This window comes from Pteropus vampyrus, unplaced genomic scaffold, assembly GCF_000151845.1.
Source record: "Pteropus vampyrus isolate Shadow unplaced genomic scaffold, Pvam_2.0 Scaffold349, whole genome shotgun sequence".
NCBI lineage: Eukaryota > Metazoa > Chordata > Mammalia > Chiroptera > Pteropodidae > Pteropus > Pteropus vampyrus.
Genome location: NW_011889130.1, coordinates 1,759,671 through 1,787,310, shown reverse-complemented (window position 1 = coordinate 1,787,310; position 27,640 = coordinate 1,759,671). Strand labels below are relative to the sequence as shown.

Here is a 27,640-nt window from a genome sequence, read left to right as displayed (position 1 = left end):
TCCAGTGTGACTTCCTCCATTGAGACAGCACTTGCTGGGACCTGCATGCCCTTTATCCCTTCTCTTCTGCCTGTCCCACCACTGTTTTCTGGAAGCAGATATTCTGCACAAAGAGCAATTTTGTCCCAGGATGGACCATCCCTAGAGTCTCTCCATCCCTGATTTAGAGGATTTAGATGAGATCTTAGAGTTGATGCTGGAACAGGTTAGGGCTTTGAGAGATTTTATGATGGGGTATATTTTGCATGTAGGAAGGATATGAATTGTGGGGGCCAGGGGATAGACTGTTTACGGGTTTAACTGTGTTGCCCCAAAAGATAAGCTAATTGCCAGAATCTGTGAATATTATAGATATAATCAAGTTAAGATGAGGTCATAGGAGATTAGGGCAGGCCAATGACTAGTGTCCTTATAAGGGAGAGTTGGAAATACAGACACCCAGGGAGAAGGCCATGAAAAGACGGAGACAGAGACTGGGGTGGCATATCTACAGCAGCAGTCTCCAACCTTTCTGGCACCAGGGACTGGTGCTCCTATGAGAATCTAATGCCTGATGATCTGAGATGGAGCTGAGGCAGTGATGCTAGCACCAGAGAGCAGCTGCAAATACAGATGAAGCTTCGCTCACTTGCCTGCCACTCGCCTCCTGCTGTGTGGCCCAGTTCCTAACAGTCCACGGGTTGGTACCCAGTATGTGGCCCAAGGGTTAGAGACCCCTGATCCAGAACACAAGGAGAGCTGGCAGGAGCTGGCAGAGGCATGGGATGGACTCTTCTACGAACCCTGCCGACACCTTGATATGGGGCTTCTGACCTCTTGAACTGTGAGAGAATAAATTTGTTGTCTTAAGCCCCCAGTTTGCAGTAATTTGTTCTAGCAGCGACAGGAAATGAACACAAATTTTTGTTTTTGCCACCCTGGAAATTGGAATTAGAGCACCTGAATGGGGAGTGTGGGCCGTTACACTGGGGTAAGCGATCAGAGGAGACCCCAGCACCGTCAGCACCATGTCAGGCAGCCCTCCTCTCATGGATAGGGTGGTGTGGTTGCCCCAGTGAAAGCTGCCAACGAGCAGGGGATGTGACCCCAGACAGTCCTGCTTGATGCCTCTTGCCCTCAAAGGGTAGCTTTGCCCACTTGGCCTGTGCGTTCTCAAAGAGCCATCAGCCATTTTTTCCTCACCAACACATTGTCACCAAATGGACCCACATCTGGAGGGGCAGAAGGAACCAGCTGTGATGAATGGAACCAGAATGGATCAGGCAGGAGTGGCGCTGAGGGGACAAGTGAGCTGCTGAGAGAACACTAAAGACAGAGAGGGGCCTGCATAGTTGCCAAACCTCAGCGTACCTCTCAGGGCTTCTTCTCTATTCTGAAGATGGTGATGAAGAAATCTATTGGGGAAACTGTGGCCTTTTCATGCATCCATCCGATGCACCACCCTAACCTGCTGCAGGCCACACAGCCGGCCATAACTAGCTAATGTGCCTAACTAGTTTTCTCACCTCTAGTCAGCCGAGGCATACTCACACAATTGGCTTTGTTCTCACGTCTCATATTTCTTCTCCCCTGCTTAAATGCTGCTGGAACTGTTCACTGGCTCCCACTGCTATAGAGGGGCCATGAGCCCCTCGCATGACCAAGCCCTTGCTCTGCCACTTCCTGTCACCCTGAAGAGAGCCTCCCTACTTTCTGTGAATGCACAAGTGAGCACTTACTCATCCCTCTGCCAGAAAGGTGTAGCTAAGTACTCCCTCCTTCCTTGCTAAGTCACAGCACTTGGCATTCAAGAGGTGCCCAAAGATGGGCAGTGTGATCTGACATGGCCAACTGGCAGAGTAGAAGCCAAGGGGAAGGTCTGAAACTCACCAGCTCTCTACAGGTCTCTGCGCCAGGACTGACAGACCTAGGAGGCCCTCTAAGTTGTGGGAAGACAAAGTTGGGACAGCTTTGCCTGTGGCCGGGGAAGACTCGACTTTCCCAACTCAGGACTTGGGCAGACACACCTGTGGCAGGGCCTGTGCAAGTCCCCAGGGCCCCAAAAGTCCTATCCCACCTTGGTTCATCACCAGGCCCAAGGGTGGGTACTGTAGACAGTGAGGTGAGGCACATCCAAGTCACAAGGTGGCCCAGGACACCACGAAGCAAGGGAGTGCACTGTCTACTGACACTGCAGGACACATAGGCCGGCACTTTGGTTCCCTTAGCAACTGAGGTTCCATCCCATACCATAGGTATAGGCATCTCTGCCCAACACATGGCCCAAATCCATGGGCTCAAACAAGCTCCAATTGGTCACCATGGGGGTGTGGTTTTCTCCCAGGGAAACACTTTCTCGCAACTGAGCCTGTGGATATCAGCCCTGATGGAGAAAGAAGGTAGGTGAGTGGGGTCCCATCTAAGCATCCCTTCCAAGGGAACCCCTGACCTCAGCTTACTTGTTGGTAAAAGGATGTGGGTACAGTGGCCTCAGAGTCCCAGCAGACACCTAATGGAGTCAGCCACTCTTTCCTGTGCCCCTCAGAGCCCCTACTCTATCTACCCAGCACATTCATACCTCATCCCCTCAGGTAGACACTCCCCTTCAATAAAGAAACCATGCAGAAATAAAAAAAGTAGAGAAAAAAAAGAAAGAAAGAAAGAAAGAAAGAAACCATGCAGAGGTCAATGGAGGAACACGCAGAAGGGATGGCCATCCTCGGACCAGCAGAGAAGCAGCTTTAGGGCAGGAGGCACCAGCAGATCATGAGGGCAGGACCTGGGCCAAACCAGTCCTTTGGCACCTGGTCAGGCCCCTACCCACTCTCCCTGGAGGGCCCAGGTCCATGGTGGGGTGCCAGGCCCCAGGAGAGACAAGGCAGGAGGTTGAGGGGAAGCAAAAAGACAAGTACAGAAGGGAGCATCGGGTGAAGGAACCCAGGGACTAGCCTCACGTAGATACCTGTGATGACCATGTGAGCCAGAGAAACAAACTAAAGCGGGGCTGGGGCAATGATCCCACAGGCAAGGTTGGCTCTCTCCTCCTAGCCCCATGGGCCTGGGCCCCAAGCCGCACTTCCTACTGCCTTTCTTCTACCAAGGTGATGAGTGACTGCTCAGGCTGGACACGTGGTCCAGAGGCAGACACTGACTCTGGTCTGACTAGAGTCCCAGAGTAGGCCAGACAACATGGTTCTACAGGAATACAGAAGGTTCCAGAGTTCTGCTGTGCACAGTGTAGCCATGAGGCACATGGGATTGATCATACTTCACCGAAATTAAGTAAATATAATAAACTAGAATTCGACTCCTCTGAAGCCCCAGTACCCACGGTTATAGCTGCCTGGCAAAGGCTGGCTCTGAGTGGGTAGCAGGAGAAAGGCAGCAAATGCACCTGCCTGGGACCAGGGGCGCCTTCTCCTGGGTGTCCTGGGTGTCTGGAAAACCCACAAGGTGTATGGGCAGGTAAGTAGTTTTTCATGTATAATTTCAGAGGCTGGGAGCGGAGTGAGCTTACTCTATGCAGGCTGCCCAGGCAGAGACATCTACCCTGGCCCTGTGGACCCTCCCTCACCAATTATCCTGATCTCCTGGGGGGCTGCTGGATGTCATACCTAAGCAACTTGGGTCCAGCCCCGCTCCCTGGGTGAACGTGTTTCCTCACGAGGTCCACTCCCTCAGGAACCATCTGTGCCCCCCCAGCTCCTCCTCCCTTATCAGTCTAAATGTGAATGAGGCAGGATCAGGCACCGGGACACAGACACCCTAGTGAAAGGGGCATCTCATGGGGTCACCTCGCAAGATATGTGAGGCCAGGTCATCCTGAGACAGCAGTGAATTGGTGTTTATCAGGGACAGTATTTGGCATTATGTCCCCACAGTCCAGGCTCCTCAGCCAGGCCTGAGCCTTGGGCATGAGCCTCATGCAGGAGGGGGGACAGCTATGCCAGAAGCCACAGAGATGCTTGGCACAGCAGCTTGGGCAGAAGCAGCAGGGCCAGGACTGGTGGAAGAGCCATGGGAAAGGGAGAGGGACAAGAGTGGGAGAAGGAACGGAGAGGGGTATGGACTGAGCTGGCAATGGAGGGGACACTGACTAGGACTCTGGTCCAAGCTAATGGCAGTAGAGAGCCTCCACCCCAACCAGGAACCCAGGAAGGTTCCACGTTGGCCTGTCCTGCAGGCACTTCAGGGGTACAGGCTGGACCTTGGGAGAAAGAGATAGCTGAGGATGTATGAGGAGTGGCAAGCTTCCTCCTGAAGCATTAGCAGGAACAGCAGGGATCCCAACCCCACCAGACCTGTTCTTCTTTAACAGCCTGTGGAACTGGCTGAGCTCACTTCCTGGCACCTAAAGCCAGGAGTCAGCAAGTCCCAGCACTCTCCTCTTAGCCCAGGACAGGCCCTTTTGGAAGCGGGAAGGGGCAGAATGTGCCTGGGCTAGGCAGCAAGGAGGTCAAATCCTCAGCCCTGACGACTCTTCCTCCCCACCCCAACCAGGGCAAAATGAGATCATATACTCCAGCTCCAGGCCTCCGAGGGTTACCCACCCCTAAGATACAAGTCAATCTCCTCCCAGACCTACAAGCCTCAACAACTTCTGACCCAAACAAAGCAGGGTGTGTGACTGCTCCCAACTGCTGCTGGCTCCTGGGCTCTGCCCCAAACCTCACTGGTGTCCCCAGCCCTGTGGGACCCTCATGTCTGTGGTGTGTACCTCAGAGCTGGCCGCCATTCAGAACCATCTGCCTGTGTGGTCACCTGTCACTGCCTTCCCAGGAGAAGAGAGGGCAGAGGGTGAGTCTTTCTGTGGCCCAGAACAAGGTCACTCTCCCTTGATGAGAAACCTGGGGCCCCGAGCACCAGGGGCCCCAATGCCACAGCTAGGACTGCAGCTCACGCAGACTCCCAGCTGCTCTTGGTGTTCCATCCCATCTTGGAGTTGGTGGCCCACCCTTCCACTTCCCTCAGAAATCACTAGCTGCTTGCCCTGTGCTTTCAACTTGGCCAGGCCCCTCACGTCTAGGACTTCATCGGGGACATGACTCCAAGCTAGTCCCAGTCACCGTCTGCAACGGCCCCTTCTGAGTTCGTCATCACGAGCCAGCAGGTGGAAGCTACAGCCCCACTTCCCACCTAAGGAACAGGCTGCCCCTGGGACCCAGAATTCACACCAGCTCAGGCATAGAGCCAGTACACGTACTAGACCCCAGACCAGGTGAGACGACTGTCAGTGTGTCCCCTTCTCCGGCACATGGGGGCTTTCTCCTCACCCACATGGGCAGCCCACCCAGCCCCACAGTACCTCCTTCAGCTCCTGTGCCACCGAGGCCAAGCGCTCGCTCTCCGACTGCGCATTGGCGAGCACATTGCGCAACTGCTTCAGCTCAGTCTGCAGCTCCAGCACCTTGCGCACATAGTACTGCTCCTTGGAGGCTGACTCCTGGATCAGACTCTCCTCTCGGCTCTCACCATCTGCAGCCACCTTCCTGTGGTTTGTGTGTACCTGTCCAAATGCCTGTGTAGAGAAGAGACTCCATGAGAGTGAACCAGGCCAGCCAGTCCTGCAAGCATGCAATGCATGTAGCCTGACACAGGGAGAAAGAGGCTCAGAGAAGTACCCTTCTGCTGCCTGATCTTGACCCATCTGTTCACTCATCTTGAGTGATGCCTATGCCCAAGGAGGCCTAGGCCCATGTGAGGAGACTGGAGCACTCAGAACCAGCCGACAGGCCACCATGTGTGGCTGATTCAAGAGACCCTACTCACCTGCCCAGGACCTAGGTATGGAGCTGAAATTGCCAGATACAGGAAAGAGGATGCCGCCACTCCCATACCCAATCAGGGCTTTGCCTAAGAGAGGTGAAGGGGCATGGTAGGGGGAACAGGGGCTCAGGGAGGAGTCCCCATGGCCAAGAGGGCAAAAGAAACTGGACTAGAGTCCTGGGCCAGCTGGGGCCTCCCATCATGTCATGCTCCATCCCAAGCAAGGGGCCAGGCCTGCAGGAAGTATCTTTGCTTCTCCTTCCTTCCCACCCTGCACATCCCAGGATGGCTACTGGGGATGTGCAGGGTGGAAAGGAAGGAGAAGCAAAGATAGGAACATTTTCATTCATTTGTCAGATTAGCATATTTGTAATCTAGTCAGATTAGCATATTTGCCTAGACACTATGAGTGTCTAGGCAAATATGCTAATCTGACTAGACTAATATAATAAACTAATATGAAGTTCAGGAATTTAGTCCAAGAAAACAATTGGGAAAATGTGTAAAGCTATATATAAGGATGTTACTAAGTAGGACTCTTTATAATATAAAAAATCAAAATGTAGAAAGTAACTCCTTTCTCTGCAGTGGGAGACTAGCTAAATGAAGTATGATCTGGTCAGGATAACTGCTCACCCTTTCAAGGGTGTGTCTTGCTCATGTGCCCCAGCCACCAACCAACACAGTCATTCTATGAAGACACCGGTTTCTTTCCAAAGCAAGTCAGCTCAGCCTTGTGATTTCTGTTGCTGTCCCCAGGAAAAGCCTAAAGCATAAACCATGTCTATGCAGGACCTGCCTCTTCCTGAGTAGCAGCTCTGACTCCCAGCTGTACACCAGCCCTGGGCCTGCCAGAACCTGCCAGGCGCCCAGAAGCTCAGGAAAGCATTGGTCAGCTTGCGGTGTATCTCCAAACCTCCAGACAAGCCTAACTGGGTGAAAAGAACAGAACACACTTATGAACCTCTAGCTGGAATGCAGACATCTCACAAGGCATCATATCACCCTCAGAGGCTGTCCAGAGGTGGGACAGCTAAACGCCACAACAAGCAAGGACACACAGGTATAGGCCTGCCAGCTTCAGCCTAAATCTTGCCTAGGCCCACCTCCCAACAGGGGGCCCCCTGAGCACCTAAGCAGCTTTTCAAAGACAATGGAGATGGAGACTTGCAATCTCTGCCAGACAAGGCTGTTACAGGGACTGAATCTACCTCTCATGTGGAAAAACTAAAAATAACTGGGAAGTTGATGTGATTGAGCAATGGTTTTCAAGCCAATAGACATCAGGTAGTGAGAGACAGGTGTAGGCAAGCTCCACGACAATCTTCATTCCTCCGGCCACAGAGCAGAAAGAGTATGAAGCGGCTCGCAGGCCTGAGCAGAGGAGGAGGTGCTGGAAGATGGTGGATAGGTGGCAATGATGGCAGACCTGCAGACAGAGGGACTCTGATTCCTCATAGTGGACAGTCGGTGCAAGCCTGTGAGTGAGCCATTGAGGCTGGAAAAGGGCCACCAGCAGGACAGAGGGAACCATCCCATCATTTGCACAGTCCTTGGCCAAAGTGGAATTAGATAAATGCTCTCTGGCCCTGACCAACAGTTTAAGGGCAAAACCTGAAAGGATCCAACTACATCCCAGAACAAAGTACAAGAACACACACAGGAATAACAGTGCCATCTCCCAACATGTAAAATCCAGAGCCCAGCATCCTAACACAGGTGATACCGCCCACAAATGGGCAGAAGAACAGCCCTGCAAGGATGTGGGGATTTAAGAATGACATAGTGACAGAGCTGGGAGACAGGGCAGGACTGATTCCACAGGCTCAGGATGCCAAAGGTACAGAAAGTGGAGTGACAACATGTGAGATGAAAGAGGCACTGGATGAGATTAACAGATTATACAACACAAAAGAAAATATGAGTAAATATGAAGAAACAGCAATAAGACTACCCAAAACGAAAGGCACAAAGAGGAAAAAAAAGAGACTAAAACACCAAACAGCGTGACTGAGCTTGTGGAACTTCAAGGAGCCTAATAATACCTAGAGTCTGTGGGTTTGGTGGAGAAAAGAAATGAGGATAGAAAAAATACTTTAAAACCAGTAATATAGAGAAAATACTAAAATCAGCAAGAGAGAAAAAGAATACATTACTACAGAGAAGCAAACATAAGAATGACAGTGGATTTCTCCGACAAGCATGGCCAGTGTAGCGATTTCTTGAAAAAAACAAAACAAAACAAAACAAAACAAAACAAAACTATTAACCAGAGTGCTATACCCAGTGAAAACGGTTTACAAATAGAGGTGAAATAAAGACTTCAGACATACAAAAGCTGAAAAGATTTTATCACCAGCAGATCTGCATTACAAGATGTTAAATAAAATCCTTCAGGCAGAAAAAAAACAATACCAGATGGAAATCTAGATTTACAAGGAGTGAAACTACGCTGATAAATATAAAAGACGTTTTTCTTATTATTTAAATCCTTTAAAAAATAATTAGCTGGAGATTCAATGCAACCCCTATCAAAATCCCAATGGACTTTTTTGTAGAAATGGAACTTCATATGGAATTGCAAGGGGCCCAGAATGCCTAAAACAACATCGAAAAAGAACAAAAGTGGGAAGCCTAAATTCTCGATTTCGAAACTTAGTATGAGGCTCCAGTGATCACAATAGAGTGGTACTGGCATAAGGATGAGCGATATAGACCAATTGAACAGAAGAGTCCAGAAATAAACCCTCACATATGTGATCAATTTATTTTTGACAAGGGCACAAAGATAATTCAATAATGAAAGGATAGTTTTTTTAACAAATGGTGCTAGGACAAAGGGAAATCCACATGCAAAAAAAAATGAAGATGGATCATATACATCACATAAAAAATTAACTCAAAATGGATCAGAGACCTAAATATAAGAACTAAAACTATAATGCTCAGAAAAAAAACAGGGATAAAGCTTCATGACCTTGTTGGCACTAAATGTGTTATACTAAAAGCATGATCAACAAAAAGAAAAAATAGCGAAACTGGACTTCATCAAAATTTAAAACTTTGTGTATCAAAGGACACTATCAAGTGAAAAGACAACCTACACAACAAAATATTTTCAAATCTTATATTTAATAAGGGTCTAGTATCCAGAGCATATAAAAAAAACTCTGTAACTCAACAATAAAAAGATAAATGACCCAATTAAAAAATGTACAAAGATCTTGAATAGACATTCGCCAAAAAAGATAAACAGCCAACAAGCACATGAGAAGATACTCAACATCAGGAGACATTAGGGAAATGCAAATTAAAACCAAAATGAGATAGTACCTCACGCTCACTAAGATGACAGTAATTAAAAAAAAAAAAAGGAAAATAACAAGTGCTAGTGAAGATACGGAAAAACATTGGTTTAGTTGTGGTGGAAAACAGCCTGGTAGAGCCTCCAAAAGTTAAAGAATTATCATATGATCCTGCAATTTCAATCCTAGGTATAGATCCAAGAGAAATAAGTACATACATCAATACAAAAACTTGTACACAAATGTTCATAATAGCCAAAAAGTGGTAACCCAAATGTCCGCCAACTGATGAATGGACAAATAAAATGGAGTATTACCTGGTAATAAAAAGAAATGAATTACTGACACATGGCATAAAATACATGAATCTTGAAAAATTCTGCTAAGTGAAAAAAGCCAATCACAAAGGACCACATAGTGTATGATTCCATTTACATAAAATGTCCAAAACAAGCAAACCTATAGAGACAAAGTTATTTAATGGTTGCCCTGGGTTGGGGGTGGGGTTGGGAAGTTGGAGGGGATAATAGCTAAGGAGTATGAGGTATCTTTGGGGGCTAATGAAAATGTTCTAAAATTGGTTGTGGTGACAGATACACAACTCTGTGAATATACTAAAAGCTACTGAATTATACATTGGAAATAAGTGAATTGTATGGTATGTAAATTACATAAATAAAGCTGTTAAAATATAATTGTTTTAAAAAGTTAAAGGATAGAAAAAGATAAACCATGCTAACACTCATCAAAAGAAAGCTAGAATGGCTCTATTAATACTGGATAAAGTAGATTTCACAGCAAAGAATATTACCAGAGATAGATCATTTCACAATAAGGAGATTAATTCACAAAGAGAACATAATAATTCTAAATGTTTACACATCTCATAACAGAGCTTCAAAATACATGAAGCAAAAGCTGATAGAACTGCAAAAATAGACAAATCCAATATTAAAGTTAGGAGAGTTCAACAGCTATCTCAACAATTCATAGAACAAGTAAACAGAGGATCAATAAGGATATAGAAGACACAAACAACACTACTAACTAATTTGACCAGTCAACAGCAGCAACACATAAATTCTTTCCATGCCTTATACCCAGGCAGACCAAACTCATGTCTCAAATTTAAAGGGATTCAAGCCATAAAAAGTATGAGTTCTGACCAAAGGGAATTAAATGAGAAATCAACAACCAAAAGACATCTAGAAAATCCCCAAATATTTGGCCACTAAATAACAGACTTCTAAGTAATTCGTGGGTCAAAAAAGAATTCAAAATGGAAACTAGAAAGTATTTTTAACTGAATGAAAATGAAATGAATATAGGAATCTGTGGGATGCCACAAAAGCAAGTAGGTACTCAGAAGGATATTTACAACACTTTATGACTGTTAGGAAAAAAGAGCAATCTAATCAATAACCTCAGCTTCCATCTTAAAAACTATGTGCAAAGCTCAAGGCACAGCTATCAGCCCTGAGGAGTTGAACCCTTTCAAAAGATGAGCAGACTGAGGGTCATAAGGCCAAGAGCCTGGGTGCCCTGGTACACAAAGCTGGTAAGAGTCTGGTGTTCACCCTAGCTCACCATGCTTGATTTCATCAAACAAGACTCCTCTAGGCCTTTACCCAAATGGTTCATGGGGTTCCTCCAGGCCGAGAGATGAAGGCCTTCAAGTCTGCCTGATGGCTACCATGCTCCTCACCGCCATGTCCCAGACACCACAAGTTCCCTAGTACTGAATAAAGAACCCCAAAACCCCACTGGAGCAGTTTTAAACCCTCTGTATAGGCTGTGCATTCCTTAGGGGAGGGCCTTTCTTGTTTGGGTGAGTCTTTGGGACAAGATGGTCTCTGATGAGAGTTCAGCCAGCCCCAGTTCAGTTCAGTTCAGCCAGTGTCTTGTGTCTCACTCAGTCACTCAACAGACACTGGATAGCATCAATGGTGGACCAGAACACAGATTGTCAAGGCCTGCCTAAAACCCTTATGAACTCTCATCATCATGGTAGTGGAAGTGTAACTGGTACAACCACTTAGGAAAACAGTATCTATTAACAGTAAGCACACACCTGTTCTACCATTCAGCATTCCCACCCCTACTGGAGAGGAATGTTTACACGTGTGCATGATAAGACATGTTTATAGGAGCATCATTTACAAAAACCCAAAACCACAAAGTTCCCAAGTATCTGTCAACAGAAGGAAAAACTGTGATACAGTCACAAGACAGAATACACAGAAATGAAAATGAGTAAATTATTATTATATAGACAACAGAAAAGAATCTCACACAATGCTGAGTGAAAGAAGCCAGGCACAAAAGAATATATATTATGTGATTTCGTTTTATGTATACAGTTCCAAGAATAAGTAAAACTAACCTATGCTGGTAGAATTCAGGGCAGTGGTGGTGACCTTCAGGCTGGGAGAGGGTTAGTTACTGAGAGCGCCCTCAAGAGGGGCTTCTCTGATTCCTGACTTGGGTGTTTGTTGTATGAATGTGTTCAGTTAACAAAAATTCACACTTATGATTTGTGCTTTATATGTTTTCCTCAATAAAAATTAAAAAAAATAGAAAAAGGAAAGAAGGAAGGAAGGAAGGAAGGAAGGAAGGAAGGAAGGAAACAAAAACAAATGAAACCCAAAGAAAAAGAAATAATAATGATCAGAGTAGAAATTGATGAAATAGAAAAAACAGAGAAAAATCAATTAAACCAAAAGCAAGTTCTCTGGGAAAAAAAAAAAAATCAATCAAATTGATAAACCTCTAGCCAGACTAAATGGTGTGTGGTCAGGAGTAGGGAAGGCAGTTTACAAATTACGAAAACCAAGAATGAGAAGTGACAGCAGTACGGATATTAAAAAAATAAGGAAATATCAGGAACAGCTCTACGCCAATAAATTTGGTAACTTAGATAAAAAGAACAAATACCTTGAAAGACATAAACTACCAAAATCCTCTCAAGAAGAAACAGATAACCTGGATTATCTATCAAAGTAACTGAATGTGAAGTTGTTAAAAACCCACACAGAATAAGCTGGGCTCAGATGGCTTCACTGGTGAATTCTACCAAACATTTAAGAAAGAAATATATCCAATTATACACAGACTATTCCAGAAAACTGAAAAGAAATAGTTTACAACTAATTTTATGAGGCCAGCATCACCCTGTAACCAAAACCAAAGGCAGTATAAAAAAAACTACAGACCAATATCCCAGATGAACACAGATGCAAAAAACTCTTCACAAAATTTTGTTGAATAGAATCCACTAATCTATAAAAAGGATAAGGAATAATGATACAGTGGAGATTATCTAAAGAATGCAGAATTGATTAACATTAGGAGAGGAAAAAAAAACAGTGTAATTTAGCATATTAACAAACAAAAAGGAAAATCCATATGATCATCTCAAAAGATGCAGGAAAACGATCTGACAAAATTCAGCATCCATCCCTGATAAATACTCTGAGCAAACAAAAGAGAGCTTCCTCAATCTGATAGAGGGCATCTTCCAAACATCTTATAGCTAATACTATTTAATGGTGAAAAACTGAGCTTCCCCACTTTTGTTCAACATTGTCCTGGAATTCTCAGCCTATATAGTACGATGAAGCAAGAAAAACCAAGGCATCCAGATTGAAAAGGAAGAAGTAAAACTATATTTAATCATATGACACACAAATCTGTATTTAGAAAATCCAAAGAAATCTATAAAGAAGCCACTGGAACTAATAAATGAGTTTTGCTAGGTTGCAAGATACAAGATCAATATACAAAAATCAAACTTATTTCAATATATTAGGAATGAACAATCAGAAAGTGAACAATTTTATATGCTATTTACAATAGCATCAAAATTATTAAATGCTTATGTTTAAATCTGACAGATGTACAAGACCTATACACTAAAAGCCACAAAATACTGTTGATAGAAATTAAATAAATGAAGAGATATACCTTATACCTTGTTCACAGGCCAGAAGACTCAATATTCTTAAGATGCCAATTCTTCACAAATTGATCTTTCAATTCATCATAGTGCCAATCAGTATCCCAGCATTTTTTGGTAGAAATTGACCATCTGATTCTAAAATTTATATGGAAATTCAAAGGACCTAGAATAATCAAAATGATTCAAACAAAAACAAAGTAGAAAGACTAACACTACCCGATTTCAATATTTATAAGGCTTTAGTAATTAAGATTGTATAGTATTACCATAAAGAAGACGAACAGATCTGAACAGAATAGAAAATCCAGAAAAAGACCTGCACATGTGGCCAACTGATTTGACAAAGGTATAAAGGCAACTTGGGAAAGAGATACCTAACCATACCTTACAGCATATATGAAAATTAATTAAAAATGAATCACAGACTTAAACTTTGAGTATAAAACAAGAGAAAATGTTCATGGCTTTGGACATGACCCATAAAAGGAAAACTAGTAATTCAGACTTTAAAACTAATAACTTAAGCTGTTTGAAAGACAAGAGAATGAAAAGACAAGTAATAGACTAAGAGAAAATCTTTGTAAATCAGGTATCTGATTAAAAACAAAAAAACAAAAAACAAAACTTGTACCTAGAAAATAAGAACTCTTAAAACTCAGTAAAAAATCAACTCAATAAAAAATGGGCAAACCAACTGGATACTTCACCAAAGAAGATATAGGTATGAGAAAGGATGACATGAAAAGATGCTCAACATTGGAAAATGACAACTACAACGAGATACCACTACATATCTACTAGAATATGTATATTTTAGCATGAGATACTACTACATATCTACTAGAATATGTAGATTTTAGCATTTTGAAGATTAAAATGCTTGATGCTAACTCCCCAGCACTGTTGGGGTAGAGAAGGATGTAAAGTAGTACAACCACTTGGGAAAAGAATTTGGCAGATTCTTAAAATTTAAGCAGGTATCTGATATATGGCATAGCCATCCATCTCTAGGTTATTTACCCAAGAGAAATGAAAGCATATGCCCATACAAAAACTCATGTAGGAACACATGTAACAGCCAAAACAAAACAAACTAAATGACTATCAACAGGAAAATAGATTTAAAAAAAAAAAAAAACTATGGTGCAGCCATACAACAAACTACTACAGACATACCTCATTTTATTGAGCTTCACAGATGTTGCAAGTTTTTTTTTTACAAATTGAAGGCAACATCCTTCACTAGCAAAAAGATTGTGACTCGCTTTATATATTTATTTTATTTCAGTGGTCCGGAACTGAACCTGCAACATCTCTGAGGTATGCCTGTACTCAGCAATCAAAAGGAAGCAGCTACTGATACACACATCAACACAGATTTATGTTAAAAATATGTTTAGTAGAAAGCCAGACAAAAAACACAATATATCTATATAATTTCATTTACATAAAATGTTAGAAAATGTAAACGAATGTATATTGAGGTCACCTGGGGAGGAAGAGGGGAGAGATTAAAAATGGGTCCAGGAAACATAGGGTGATGGATACCTTCATTATATCAATGATGCTGTTAATCTCATGAGTATACATCCATATAAAAACTTATCAAACTGAATACTTTAAGTATATGCAATTTACTATACGTCAACTATACCTCAGTAAAGCTATTTAAGACAACAACTGAGATGTTTTTGAAGCATCCTACCCCCAATCTGGAGAATGTAAACTTAGGAGTCCCCATCACTGCCCCAGTCACAGGCCAGGATGAGGGTCAGAGAGGTGAAGACCGTGTCCCTGGTCACTCAGCCCACCTGTCTGTACTTCTTTCTGACCAAAGCATCCTCACTCTTGCCTCGCACCATCCTGTGCGACCTTAAGTCCGTCTCGGAACATGCCTCCCCATCCTGGGAAGCACTCAGAGCAGTGACATTAACCAAATGACTGGAGAGTCCAGCTGTGGGTGTGCTTGTCCTTGCAGCTTCCCCTGCCTCACCGCACACCTTCCACCCATAATCATCTAGAAGGGGATCCAGCCTGGGCCTCCACCCCAGCCCAGCCCACAAACTTCCCCAGCTGCTCTGTGGAAGAAGGGTAATGCCTCCTGGACTATAGGACACTTGTCTGGGCTTCCAGGAGGCAGTGGCAGTGTTTTTGTGATATCCCTCCAGGGGCTGCCTTGGTGTGGGCAGGCTGACTGCTTGCTGTTCCTGACGAAGACTCCCAGCCCACGCCCTGCCTACTGCTCTGAAGCTGCCCAGACGGGGCAAGCCCTGACACAGCCTGGTGAGCTCAAGCATGAGGTCACAATCGGCCTCCTTGCAAGTTCACCCACACAAATGTGGACCCTGCACAAACACCTGGGGCCAGGGCCAGATGTGTTGGGGCTGGGGGGGCGGGTGGGGGGAAGCCCAGGACAAGCTTCAGGCCAGGAGGGAGAGTCACAGGGGATTTCAAAGCCTGGCATGGTGGAAAGTGGGTGCGAGGAGGAGCAGCAGCAGCAGGAGCAGCAGCAGCAGGAGCAGCAGCAGCATGAGCACAAGGCCGGGCAGGAGGTCCCTGGCTCTTTAGAAACACTGGGAGCCTGGTGGGTAGCTGGAGACTTGGAGACAGTGGGGAGGGCCCAGAGAGGAAGGCCCAAAGGAGGAAGCAGAGGACTGGGTAAGGAGGAAGTCGGGCCTGGGGGCTTTTTCCAATGATGGCCTAGGGTCCTGGTGAGGGCTCTGGGACCAGGGTGAGAATCCACAGAGACAGGATACATTGGGTTCCCATCATGAGGTTCAGGCTCTGGGCAGCCATCCACCACGGCACGCATCAATTTCCTCCTCCGTAACCTGGGTGCATGGTAAGAATTTAATCAGTTATAATTCAGTAACCAGAGCCCATGCAGTTCTCACCCCATGTATGCCACCTCCCTATAAGAGAGCTCCCACTCTCCTCTCTAGGGCCCCCCACACTCTGGCCATACGGTCTTGCCCTCTCACACACATCCTGTTTCACACATGTACCCGTGGACCACCCATACATACACCTTTAGTCTCTCTCACACATACACACCCTTGCTCACACACAAGCATGTATATGTGTACGCACACACGCGCACCCTATACAGCATGCTCCTTGCTCCCACCCAGCCCATCCCCTCTCCTCTCATCCCCACTCAACCTCAGCTTTCCCCCTAGGAGTCCCTCTCCAAGCTCCCCCATACCAACCCCCTAGACCCAGCCTGGATAAGGACTGTCTGAATCCAAGAATCCAGAATCCAGTCCTCCAGGCATGGGGAAAAAGGGGTCTGGGAGGTGTCGGTGGGAGGGGCATGGAGGCTGGGTCTGAACCACCACAACAAGAGCAAGGAGGTAGTCAGGAGGACCCAGAGGTCCAGGATGAGTGAGCCCCAAATACAAGGAGGGTGCCAGCAATGCGGTGTGGTGAGGCAGTAGCAACTGCCCCCAAGAAGAGGGTGATGCAGCCTGAACAAGGTGACGAGAGGTGGGGCCTAGGATTCGGTACCCACGGAATGGTACACAGAGGGAGCTGAGTGAGCAATTCCAACTGGGGGAGTGCTGCACTAGAGAAAATACTAAGTTAGCAACCACTGATGAGGATGGGGGCTTGGTGAAGAGGGGGCTCCCATGAGGACATTCTTGCAACACATTAACCTCTGCTACCACAGGGGCTGGGGCCCACTAAGGGATGGGCAGCTCTCCTCCTGCCTCCAGTGGAACCAACACCTCCAGAGCCAGCATTTCCAACTACCATCAACATGCTAAGACCTCTGAAGGTCCCCAGAGAAGCAGCACATGGGAAGTGCTGTGCTGTCCAGGATCAAGCCTAGGCCCCCACCAGATCCTTGGGCCCCCACCATATCGAGGAGGCCAGATCCAGAGACAGAAGCAGACACAGAAGCAGAGATTACAATTACAGAAAACAGGCTTCTACTGACCACCTGAGGAGAAGCACTCCTAGAACAGGGCTTGGCACACTGCAGCCCCACAGGCACATCTGGCTCAAATGTGGTTCTGCAGGTAAAATTTGCTGGAACACAAACAGGAAAGCAGGCTGGTATGATGCTGGGGCCACAGCCTTGGGTCCATGGGCATGAGACCTGGGGCTCAGAGAGAGTCGCTGGGTGCTAGGCCTATACAAGGGTCAGTCAGCAACCCGATGAGACCAATCCGATGAGATCCCTGGTGTCCATGGGGAGTGTGTGGACTTTCCAGGCAAAAGGCCCCATCTGCCTCTTCCTATCTTGCCCAGCTCAGGGCACAGGCAGAGAAGGTCCCTTTGGAGAGGTCCTGGCCCTAGACCTCAACCCACCCCCAAGGAAGAAGCCAAGCAACCCCTCTGGGTGGTGGGTCCAGAGCAGAGACAAGGATGGGAGGATGAGAACAGGAAGGCAAACAGGAAGAGACTCCAAGTAGCTCCATACTCTTGGTACCAAAATCTATATTAGTCATAGTTTCCCACAGGAACAGAACCAAGAGGATATGGACAGAATGGAGTTGGGGCGGGGGGGCGGTGATGATAGATAGACAGACAGACAGTGGGAGAAGGGGTAGGAAAGGGAGAGAGAGATTATAGGGATTGGCTCAGCTGGTTAGGGAGGCTAAGTCACACCCGCCATCTGCTGCATGCAAGATAGAGACTCAAGAAAGCCAGTGGTGTAATTCAGTCTGAGCTCAAAGGCCCGAGCCACAAGCTCTGGCATCTAAGGGCAGAAGACAGACATTCCAGCTCAAGAAAGAGAATTCGCCCTTCCTTTGCCTTTTGTTCCATCTGGGCCCCAACAAACTGGAGGATGCTGCCCACAGTGGGGAGGCATCCACTAAATCAAATGCTGGTGTCTTCAAGAAACACCGTCTACAGACACACCCAGAAACGATGTTTCACCAGCTATCTGGGCATCCCTCAGCCCAGCCAAGGTGACAGAAAATGAACCATCACACAGGCATGGAGTCTGTCACAACAACTCCCAACTCCATTGCTGTGGTTTGAAAGCAGCGTAGACATCTACAAGACTGAGTAAAACATTCTTTATAAGACCAGGCTGAGGGCCAGGTGTGACCTGTAAGGGGCCGGCACCTCGTCATCACCTGACACCCATCTTCTGTGACTCATTATAAACTGTAAGCATATGCTGGACAGGCCCATACCTGAGCCAGGTACAGAGGCAGAAACATGCATCAGGTCAGAGCATGAAAAAATGTGGGGGGCGGGGTTCTCTAGGTGCAAGAACAAGAGCGGCCAAAGCCCAGAGACCTGGGTCCTTACACCATGCCTGAGCCCTGGACAAGAAGCCCCTTTTGTCCTTGGCCGTGGAAGTCCCCCCAGAACCCACAGGGCAGAAGAGCAGGTATGAGAACCATGGAGCCTGCTACCTGGGTGCGTGTCCTGGCTGATTCCCAGCAGGTCCTTCCCCCTCACTGAGCTGGCTGTAAACTGGGGCATGTGTGTGGAATACCCAGCCCAGTGCTAAGGCAGGTGACAAAACCCAAGCCCATAAGCGAAACAGGCAACACATCAAGCTCATTTATGAGGAGTGCTAGGGCTTGAAAAACAACCCATGTGGGCCAGACCCTTCAGCCCCAACAGGGCAGTGTGTCTGTTCTGCAGTGGTCTTGCTGTCCACTCCCATCAAGAAAACTGTGTGGGCATCTCTGCAATGGGCACAGGTCATCAGTCTCAGCTTACAGAGGCTAACTCTTAGTCTGACACACCTGTGCTGGACCTAGAAAGGAGTTCTGCATGGGGAGACTGAGACCAAGCCCCAATCCTGACCCCAGCAATGTGGCATCTGAAGCAGCAAGCACAACACAGGCCAAGCTAGGAGTGCTGGTTTCAGTATTTCCACGAGGTATGAAGCTGGGATTTGAAATTCTCAACTCCTTTGTTGCAATTCTTAGGCTGATCCAGCCCCACTCACTTATAGCAGGTCCCACAAGGCCCTTGAAGGGACCACCAGCCTGCACTGGGGAGAGGCAGCCCAGGAATTCCAGAATTGCCAGCTGCCTGTCCTACAATTCTGCCAGGCTCCTTGCCTGATCTGCAAGCAGGGTCTGGGAGGCTCCTAACGTACTACCCCACACCCATCTTCCTATGCAGGCTTAGTGAAACTCCACCAGCTAGTTAGTTTCATCAGGACCTTACTGGGTAGCTTTCATGGTCTTCAGCCTTTACCAGTGCATACTGCATGCCTGGCCTCGGATGGGTGCTGCTGGTGCAAGGACAGCAGACGCTGTCAGGCCCTAGGACCTAATTCTGTCCCAGCTGGGACCTCAAAGTTTGGCATCCTGGAGAACCACCGAATGACCAGAATCACAGCCCCTTTGGCTCAGTCATCAGTGACCATCAGCACCACAGCCTCTCTCTCCCCCAATCAGAGTGAGAAGCCCCTGAAGCATCCAGTGCCACTTTCCCAGTTCCAAGTGGTGTCCCTACCAGAACCCTGCCCTAGGGAGCTGCTCCTAAAAACAAATGTCCACCAGGAACCCCAAGGGGCAGGGCACCAGCCTGGGACAGAGCTGCACCACAAGGCAGTTAGTGCTTAGGGAGGGAGGGCTCCTCTCAGCTCTCACTTCCCATAGTTATTATCTGCTGGTACTTTTGTGCCTACTGGATCTACTGCCAGCCCCACCTAACTGGCTGCAGCTGTAACTGACTACTTCTGACCTGAGGGCGGAGAAAGCAGCCTTGGGCGCCCACCTCCCTACCCTCCCTGGCATGGGGATGAATAGGGAGACAGGTAGGCAAGAGGAAAGAGCAACTCAAGCTCCACGCTGGCCTGCCACAGTGTGTGCTCAATAGATAATGATCGAGTGATGGATTCCCCGCCCAAAACTGGTACAGAGAAGCCACAGGGCTTCACCACTCACTAGCATCAAAGGGAGACCTGGCAACTCTGAGGACTAGAAAGAAGAGAGGGGGTACCTGTGACATGGGGACACACACGTGTTTCTGTGTGGCCAGCTCCCTCTGCAAGACCCTGTCAGCCCTGTTAAACCCCATTTCCACAGAAGACACATCAAACTCAAGAGGGGGCTCAGGCCTGTGAAGTGAATACAGCTTTAAACTCAATGATATTACTTCGAGATAGAGATTTTATAGCATTAAATTAAAGTCACTGCCAAAGGTTGATTAAACCTATCAACACGAATTCACTGGCCCAAACAGCCTAGCACAAAATACTTAACAATGGTAGATAGGCACAAATGTGTTACCTAGAGATCTGGCATTTAGCAATCACAATCATTTAACAATATACAAACAAATCAGAATTAGCATCAACATAAAGAAGATACAATAGCAGGATAAAGGGCACAACCTTCTTTTCAAGACAGACTGTTTCCCTACGGAAATGGTATCACAGTGGGATGGACTGACATCACAGTACTATAAAAAAGGAAGAAATTCCACCCATGTTATGCAACCCCCCATAGAACAAAAATTTTTAAATGTATTTAAAAGTTTTCTGTACATCTAAAACTCCTTCCAAAAAAAAAGCTACTGAAAAATATATAAGCATGCAGATGGAAATTGAAATTTTCAATAATGTATCAAAAAGAGCATACAAGACAAAACAACAGGAAATCGAATAAACAAAAAATAAAAACATCTCATATCAGAACCTGGGACTCGCTGCCAAAAGGGTACTCTGCTGAGGGCGGGACTATACTAAAAACACACATTAACGATAAAAAGAAACTGTGTTCATCAAGGCTGACAGTCTGTGCTACGCACATGTCACTAAACCAGGGATCCAGAGGCCAGTGCCCCACACTCTGCCTCGACATCCTGGGCAGGCAGGCTCTCGCTATAGCAGGACCAGGGCTGAAACCCAGAGCTTCTCTGTCTACTGCCACGTCCACTCACAGCAGAAGACAGGACAGTGGAAGGGGAGAGAGGGCAGTCACCATAGGCTCAATGGACATACCAGAACTCCTACAGAAGCTCCAAAAATTCTCCCTTCAAAGAAGGGCGCTTAGACACCCAAGACAACTGCATGAAAAGCCCTGGACAAGTCCTCAGCAAACAGAAGTAACAGGCCACCTTGAAAATCATTCACATGCCCCAGGAACACAAAACCAGAGGAACCTATTCATTTTAATTTAAAAAACACTGATCAGGTACCTGCCGGGGATCAGGATAGATAAGCACAGTGAGTAAGCCATACAGTATAGTGAGCGTGTCAGAAGTTGAACCACAAAATAATGTTTAAAAAGTAAGAATGTCATCTGCACTAGGATGCATTCACTACGACCTGGCCTCACTTCTCAAGTGAAGCTTCAGAAAAATGGATGTGGTAATTTTCTTTCTTAGTGTTATAAAAAGAGCATCTATAGCTATAGTAAATCCACCTACACAGACTTTAAATGACAGCAAACATTAACAAACAACAGAATAAATTAATAAATAATGGACAAGCACTGGTGTTACTCCCCTTAAAAGGACAAGGCAAGAGAACCTCCTACCACACTTCACAGAGACCAGAGGAAACAGAAGTTTAAATTAATTCCATATTGTTTGCAGGTGATGATTTTCTCTAAAAAATGCACTAAAAAACACCCCAAAAAAGATCATTTATAGATCTCTAATTCTACCAAATTGTTAGGTTAGGAATACATAATAAAAAACAGCAATTACATTTATAATCGTGACATCAAAAAACCTTAACCCTTGAATACTACTTTAACTAGAAACACAAGACTTACTCAAAGAAAATGATAATTACACTAACAAGAAAGGCTGAACCTGAGGAAGAGGAGAAGGTACCTAAGTTGTCCCGTGGAGCTCACACATGGGTACCACAGCTGTAAGGCTTAAAGAAGCTACCCAAATCCTCTTTAGCAAGCAAAAAGACTCTCCCCTGACAAAATTTAAAGACATAATTCATGTCCTGTAATATTCACCCTTTTAATGTATCCAGTACAGTGTTTTTTAGTATATTTAGTGTTGTGCAACCTTCCACATTTTCATCACCCCAGAAAAAAGACCCTTGTCCCTGTTACCAGTCACTCCCTAGTTCCCCTTCCCCAGACCATAAAAATCACCAATGTATTTTCAGGTTCTATGGATTTGCCTATTCAGGACATTTCATATAAAGGGAACCTCACAATATATAATCATCTCTGGCTTCTTTCATTGAATATAACAATTTCAAGGTTCATCTACATTGTAGCATGTACCAGCACTTTACCTCTTATTACCAAACACTATCCTAATTTATGAATAGACTACATTTTATTTATCCATCCATTAATAGACATGTGGGTGGTTTCGACTTTGGGGCTGTTATATAAATAATGCTGTTGTGAACACTTTATGTATAAGTTTTTGTGTGAACATTGTTTTCAATTCCCTTGGGTATATACACAGGAGCAAACAGTTGAGTCTTATGGTAACTCTATGTTTAACACTTTGAGGAACCAGACTATTTGCCAAAGCAGCTATACCATTTTTCATTCTACCAACAAAGTGTGAGTTTTGATTTCTCCACATTATAGCCAAGACTTGTTTTTCGTCTCTCTTTTGATTTTAGCCATCATAATGGGTGAGAGGTTTCCCATTTAAAAAAATATTAGTAACAATAGCTAGCACTCTTATAATTCTCTGTAATTACATAATTTCACTTGATATCTATTTCAAAGTTCTTGGAATTCACTCCCATTTTATGGACAAAGAAACTAAGGCTCCAAGAGGCCAAGCTATTTTGGACAGAGGCGCATCTGGAACTCTAGGCTGTCCAGACCTCTCATGCTGGCTCCCTTTATTGCACCAGTGTCAGAAGGAGAGCAGGAGGATCCATATCTACAGTACATAAAGAACTCTAACATGTCAAGTAAGGAAAAGGCAGACACCCCACAGAAAAGCTGGCTAATAGGCTCTTCACAAGAAGGTCTCTAAATGGGGAAATGCAAATCATCTCCAGAACAGCAAGGACTCACAGATCAGAAAGGCCTTAATTTAACAAGGAAAATGCCAGTGTAGGTGGGGAGGAAGCTGAGAGCCAGAAATATCTACACTGCTGATACAACTACCCTGGAAACTGCCTACCCTCCACTCACCCACCTGCCCCACTCTAAGTACCATCCACATGCATGTTCACAGTGGCATGGAGTCTGACAGCCCAAACCTGGGTAAGGAAGCATGGTGAGTCCACAAGAACCCTACCAATGACAAATGCCAACAATGTGCAAATCCAAGCAACAGCGGCTTCACAACACAAAACGCTTAGTGAACACACAAAACACAAATGGAACTGCCTACAATAAGTCGAAAACGGAAAAAATCTGTGAGGCAAAGCCAGAACCAATACCCCTGGACAGAGTCAGGGACCAGCAGCTGGAATGCTGACAACATGCCACATCTATGGGGCTATGTGGGGCCATCAAGCTATACAATTATAATTTGTGTAGTTTCTGTATCTTATCATCCAAAAAATAGCTCATTTTAATAAAAAAACACAATATGACAATTTTCAAAACTATTAAAAAGTTTAAAAAACAGTAAATTATATCTCAATGAAAAGTAAACAAATAAAATGATTTCTGAAACAATACTGAAACAGACACAAATCACTAAAAAGGATGCAGTATCTGAAATGTTATCCAAATGCAGAACACTAGGAGATGAGACGATCAGAGCCTGGCAATAACAAAGCAGCAGCAGCAGAACGGCCTATGTGCTCAGGCCTGGTGCGCACATGCACTTAAAGTCTATGTCTTCCTGCATGTAATTATAGCTAAAAGATCAATGAAACCCAAACCAATGTAACCCTGGTCTCGATATACAACAAGGAGCTGAATTAATCCATACTGAAGAAACAGAAGGCATCGAAGACAAGATCAACTTCCCATAAATGCACTTCAACAAAAGCCTGATATAAGAATGCAAGGTCCAGTCAAAATGAGGGACAAGAGATGGACTGCAGGTCCACTCTAGACCATATGCTTCCCATCACTCACATAGGCACACAGCCTTGCTGGCAACTAGAGAAAAAACAAACTCCTACATGGCACCTGCTCAGACAGGTCAGGGGAGAGGGGCATAAGAATGGCTGGAGCCCACAATCAAAAAGGATGCACCCAGGGCAGCCGTCCTGAGGAAGGCATCACAGAAGGCTCCATGGCACCCAAAAACGGAGTGGCTCCAAGGCCCAGCCTACAGCCTCAGCAGGTTCAGCTCTGCTTCCTGTCCCCAGGCCCCTGCCAGGCCCTCTGTACCCTTCCATGCTGGATGGAGTCCAGGGAGGAAATGAAACAGCTGGGAGAGGCCTGGAAGGGCAGGCCATAACCCAGGACTGTGCACTTCACAGTCTGCACCAACATGAGCCCATTAGCTTCTCTCCCGGAAGGGATCTCCTTTCTCAGGTAAAAAACTGAACTCCATATCATTTCTTGGTGGGACCGTCAGAAAAGACAAGAAAGAGGCAGAAGAGGTTGAAAGGCAGAACCAGGACTGGACCCACATCCCCATTGCTCAGCTGCCTGAGCCTCAGAATCACATCGGGAGCCAGAAATGTCCATTCTCGGGTGCTGGCACATGTGCCAGTCAGCCCTTCCTGGTCTCGGGGCCTGGGACCTGGAAATTGGAATGCTTTTGCTTACTGGGGCAGTGCCTGATAATCCTCAGACCTGGCTGAGGCCCGTCATGCTGGACCCCAGCCCTACTGCACACAATTTATGGAAAATATCTCCCTCTAGGTACTAAGCCCCACCACGCCCAGGAAATAGGTAACTAAAGGGGCAGAGCCCAAGGAGGGGCTGGCTTTTTTGCCAGGGGACCAGGGTGGCTGACTATATGTCCATCTTGAACAAGGAGAGATGGGCTCACCTCATGGGAATCACCGAAAAAGGTGAGAGTGCAGGTCCGCAGAGCCTCACACATGGCTGTTCACAGTGCTGTGCTACAAAGGGCCAGACACAGGTGACCCTTAGGTCCACCAAAGGGAGGAGGTGTTGGTGACTCAGACATCACCACAAAGGCATAATGTTCAGAGAAAAACCACCAGCACACAAAACTCCAATGCCTGTCAGGGTAGCCAGATACAAAGGCAGCCTGGGCATAGCCATCAACATGGAAGTCTAGAACAGAACCTGATCACTGCAGTAAGGCTTCAGGGCTGCCTGGGGGTAGGAGTTGAAGCTGGAAGTCATGTGAGGGTGACCCTCAACAAGGGTCACCTACAGGAGCACAACAACTCTGCATCTTCCTATAAGTAAATTATGCCCCAGTTTTAAAATGAGTGCTGCTTACAAGACCGAATCATCTGGGCAGAAGCCAAAGTCACTCTGAAAGCATCCATACCTCAAGATCAGAGGCGGCCATGAACAATGTAGCCTGCTGCTAGAAGAGGAAATCAGCTCGTCCTCACATTGAATCTCACAAATCCTGACAGGTGAGCGGCTAGGGTCTTCTAGGTGAGCCTAGGACTGGCCATCAAGAGCTGCAGGTGCAGCTTCCTGGAGCCTCTGGGAGGGACATCACTGTGGCGGGAGGGTCCTCATTGGGCCATATCTCAGAGCCAAGGTGTCACCAGGGGTTAAGGGGTCTGCCATGGAAACAGCAGGGGCAGGCAAGCAAAGTGCCAGAGGCTACCCTAGGACTTTCTCTGTAGAATTCCCTCAGTCCAACACCACCCTAGGGCAAGCACTCTACCATTTCGGTTCACAGACACAGAGAGTGGAGCTAGGGGGAGGCAAGGCACAGATACACAGTGTGGGCCAGGATGGCTTCTCACATGGTGGCTTCTCACCAGTACACCCGGACATCCCATGCCTGGCACCAAGTCTGTGCCGTCTCAGTAGGGTGCCTGCTGAAGTAGCAAGCCCACACCTGGCAAGTGAGAAGTGTTTGGTAAATACCTGTGGGCAAACTAGAGGACAGGGAGAACGTGGAGAAACTGCAGGGGGTGGTGATAGGCCTACATCACAACTGGGTGGATGGGGAGAGCAGGTCCAGTGAATGGAAAGTTGTCTCTCCAGATCTGCTGGGGAGGCTGGGGAGCTACAGGTTCTGGGGGCTAGGTGCTACAGGTATTTCTTCTTTACTGTTCCCCTCAGCCAGCAGGAGACATATCCACAGGGATCCAGAGGCGCAATGGCCTCAGTCTCACCCCTCTACCTGGGTCTGCCCTTGGCTCACACACACCTCCAGAGAAAGGTTCTCTCGAGGCCCAGGGCAGCTGGTGGCCCCGACCTGGCCAGGAGGGAGATGCAGGCACAGAAGCCAGCCCTACCACCAGCATGTGGACAGGGCATGGGGGCATTCCTGGGCCCCCAGTGTGGACCCAGGCAAAGAGATGAAGATAAATACTGTAACTATGGAGACAAATGCAGAGTGACACTCCGCCCATGTGGGCAGGGGGGTTCAGATCCCAAGCTGCAGGGACAGGATGGGGCTTCCAAACTTGTCTCTCCATTGGGGTCCTTCCAGAAACATAAACACTCCAGCCTCGGAGTCCCACCTTGAGACTGATTTGATCCATCTGGGTGTGGCAGGTGCTCTGAAAGTCCTGAAAGCTCACCAGGTGATCCTGGCCTACAGGAAATTCAATTATCACATTGGCTCTTGCAGGTGCTTCCAGTGGAACACAAGTCAGCTGAGAAACCAGAGACCTGTTCCCCACCCAGGTTCTCTGGGTAGGGATCCGCCAACCGCCCAAAAGGACCCCTGTAAGCACTACATGAGAGACCTCAGCCTAACACCCACTATCAGCTCCTCCCAACCACTCCCACCTGGGTGGGGGGCTCTAAGAAAGACCCCAGACCCACTCCCTCCTTGCTTGCTCAGAGGGTGTTTCCTGAGCAAAAAGGTGATCATGTTTGAAGGCAGCCTGAGAAGGGCTTGGCTACTACTCCAAGGAGACAGAGGTGAGTGTGATCTCATCTGATCTTCACAACAGCCCTGCAAAGTTTGCTCACCTGTGAAACGTTCACTACACCCATTTCACAGGTGAGCAAACAGGCTCAGTGAGGTCAGATGATTTACCCTATAGGCACCACATGGCTTCTCACTCCCAAAACCACTTTTTTTTCTTGTAACAAAGTGGTATCCAGATCTGGGGTGTCCTGAGAGGGGTGGGGTATGCTGGGGAACGAGTGGGGCAGAATGGAGCTGGACCTCAAGGAGCCCCAACAACCTTACCTGGCAGCGGGGCAGGGAAGAGCTGGAGAAGGTTGCTTGGGTCCCTGCAGGAGAAGGCAGGCTCCTTCTGGGAATGTGGGGCAGGATGGAGGCTGTGGGCACGTCTGCCACACGTTGCCTGGCAAACAACCCTTATCCATCAGACCACCATGCTGAGGGCCCACATCGATCCCAGGCCCAATAGGACCCCTGTAAGCACTACATAGGGGCACAAATGTGACCTGTGTCATCCACCAGCCCACTCTTCCCACTGTATTGTTTCTGGCCTCAGTTTTCCTTCAGAATACCTATACGCTGGCTGTGGGGATCGGAAGAACAGGCTGTAGTAGTTGTCAACATCCCCCCACCCATGTTCATCCCATCACCAACTGCTCACTCCAGCTGCCTTGGGCAGCGTCCAAACACTAAGCTACTTTTAGAAAACCGGGATCCACTCTTGGGCAGGAGGGATTTAGCCAGAATTGGGCACCATTTAGAAAAGATTACACCCTAA

General features: G+C 46.7%; 1 protein-coding gene across 5 annotated transcripts in view; it reads right to left on the bottom strand.

The window, feature by feature from the left end:
- LOC105304687 (inositol-pentakisphosphate 2-kinase) overlaps window positions 1–27,640 on the bottom strand; it is a 125,141-nt gene that overhangs the window by 85,057 nt on the left and 12,444 nt on the right. For 2 of the 5 annotated variants that reach the window (XM_023522555.1, XM_023522556.1), the window contains exons 1-2: window positions 14,820–15,320; window positions 5,285–5,497 (exon numbers count right to left, since the gene is read on the bottom strand). The exons of 1 other annotated variant lie outside the window; for it this stretch is intronic. In XM_023522555.1, the coding sequence (XP_023378323.1) occupies window positions 5,285–5,497; window positions 14,820–15,305 (699 nt within the window). In that variant the 5' untranslated portion in view covers window positions 15,306–15,320. Of the gene's footprint in view, window positions 1–5,284; window positions 5,498–14,819; window positions 15,321–27,640 lie in introns of those variants that run through there. 2 more of the 5 variants (XM_023522557.1, XM_011378945.2) reach the window with 1 other exon arrangement.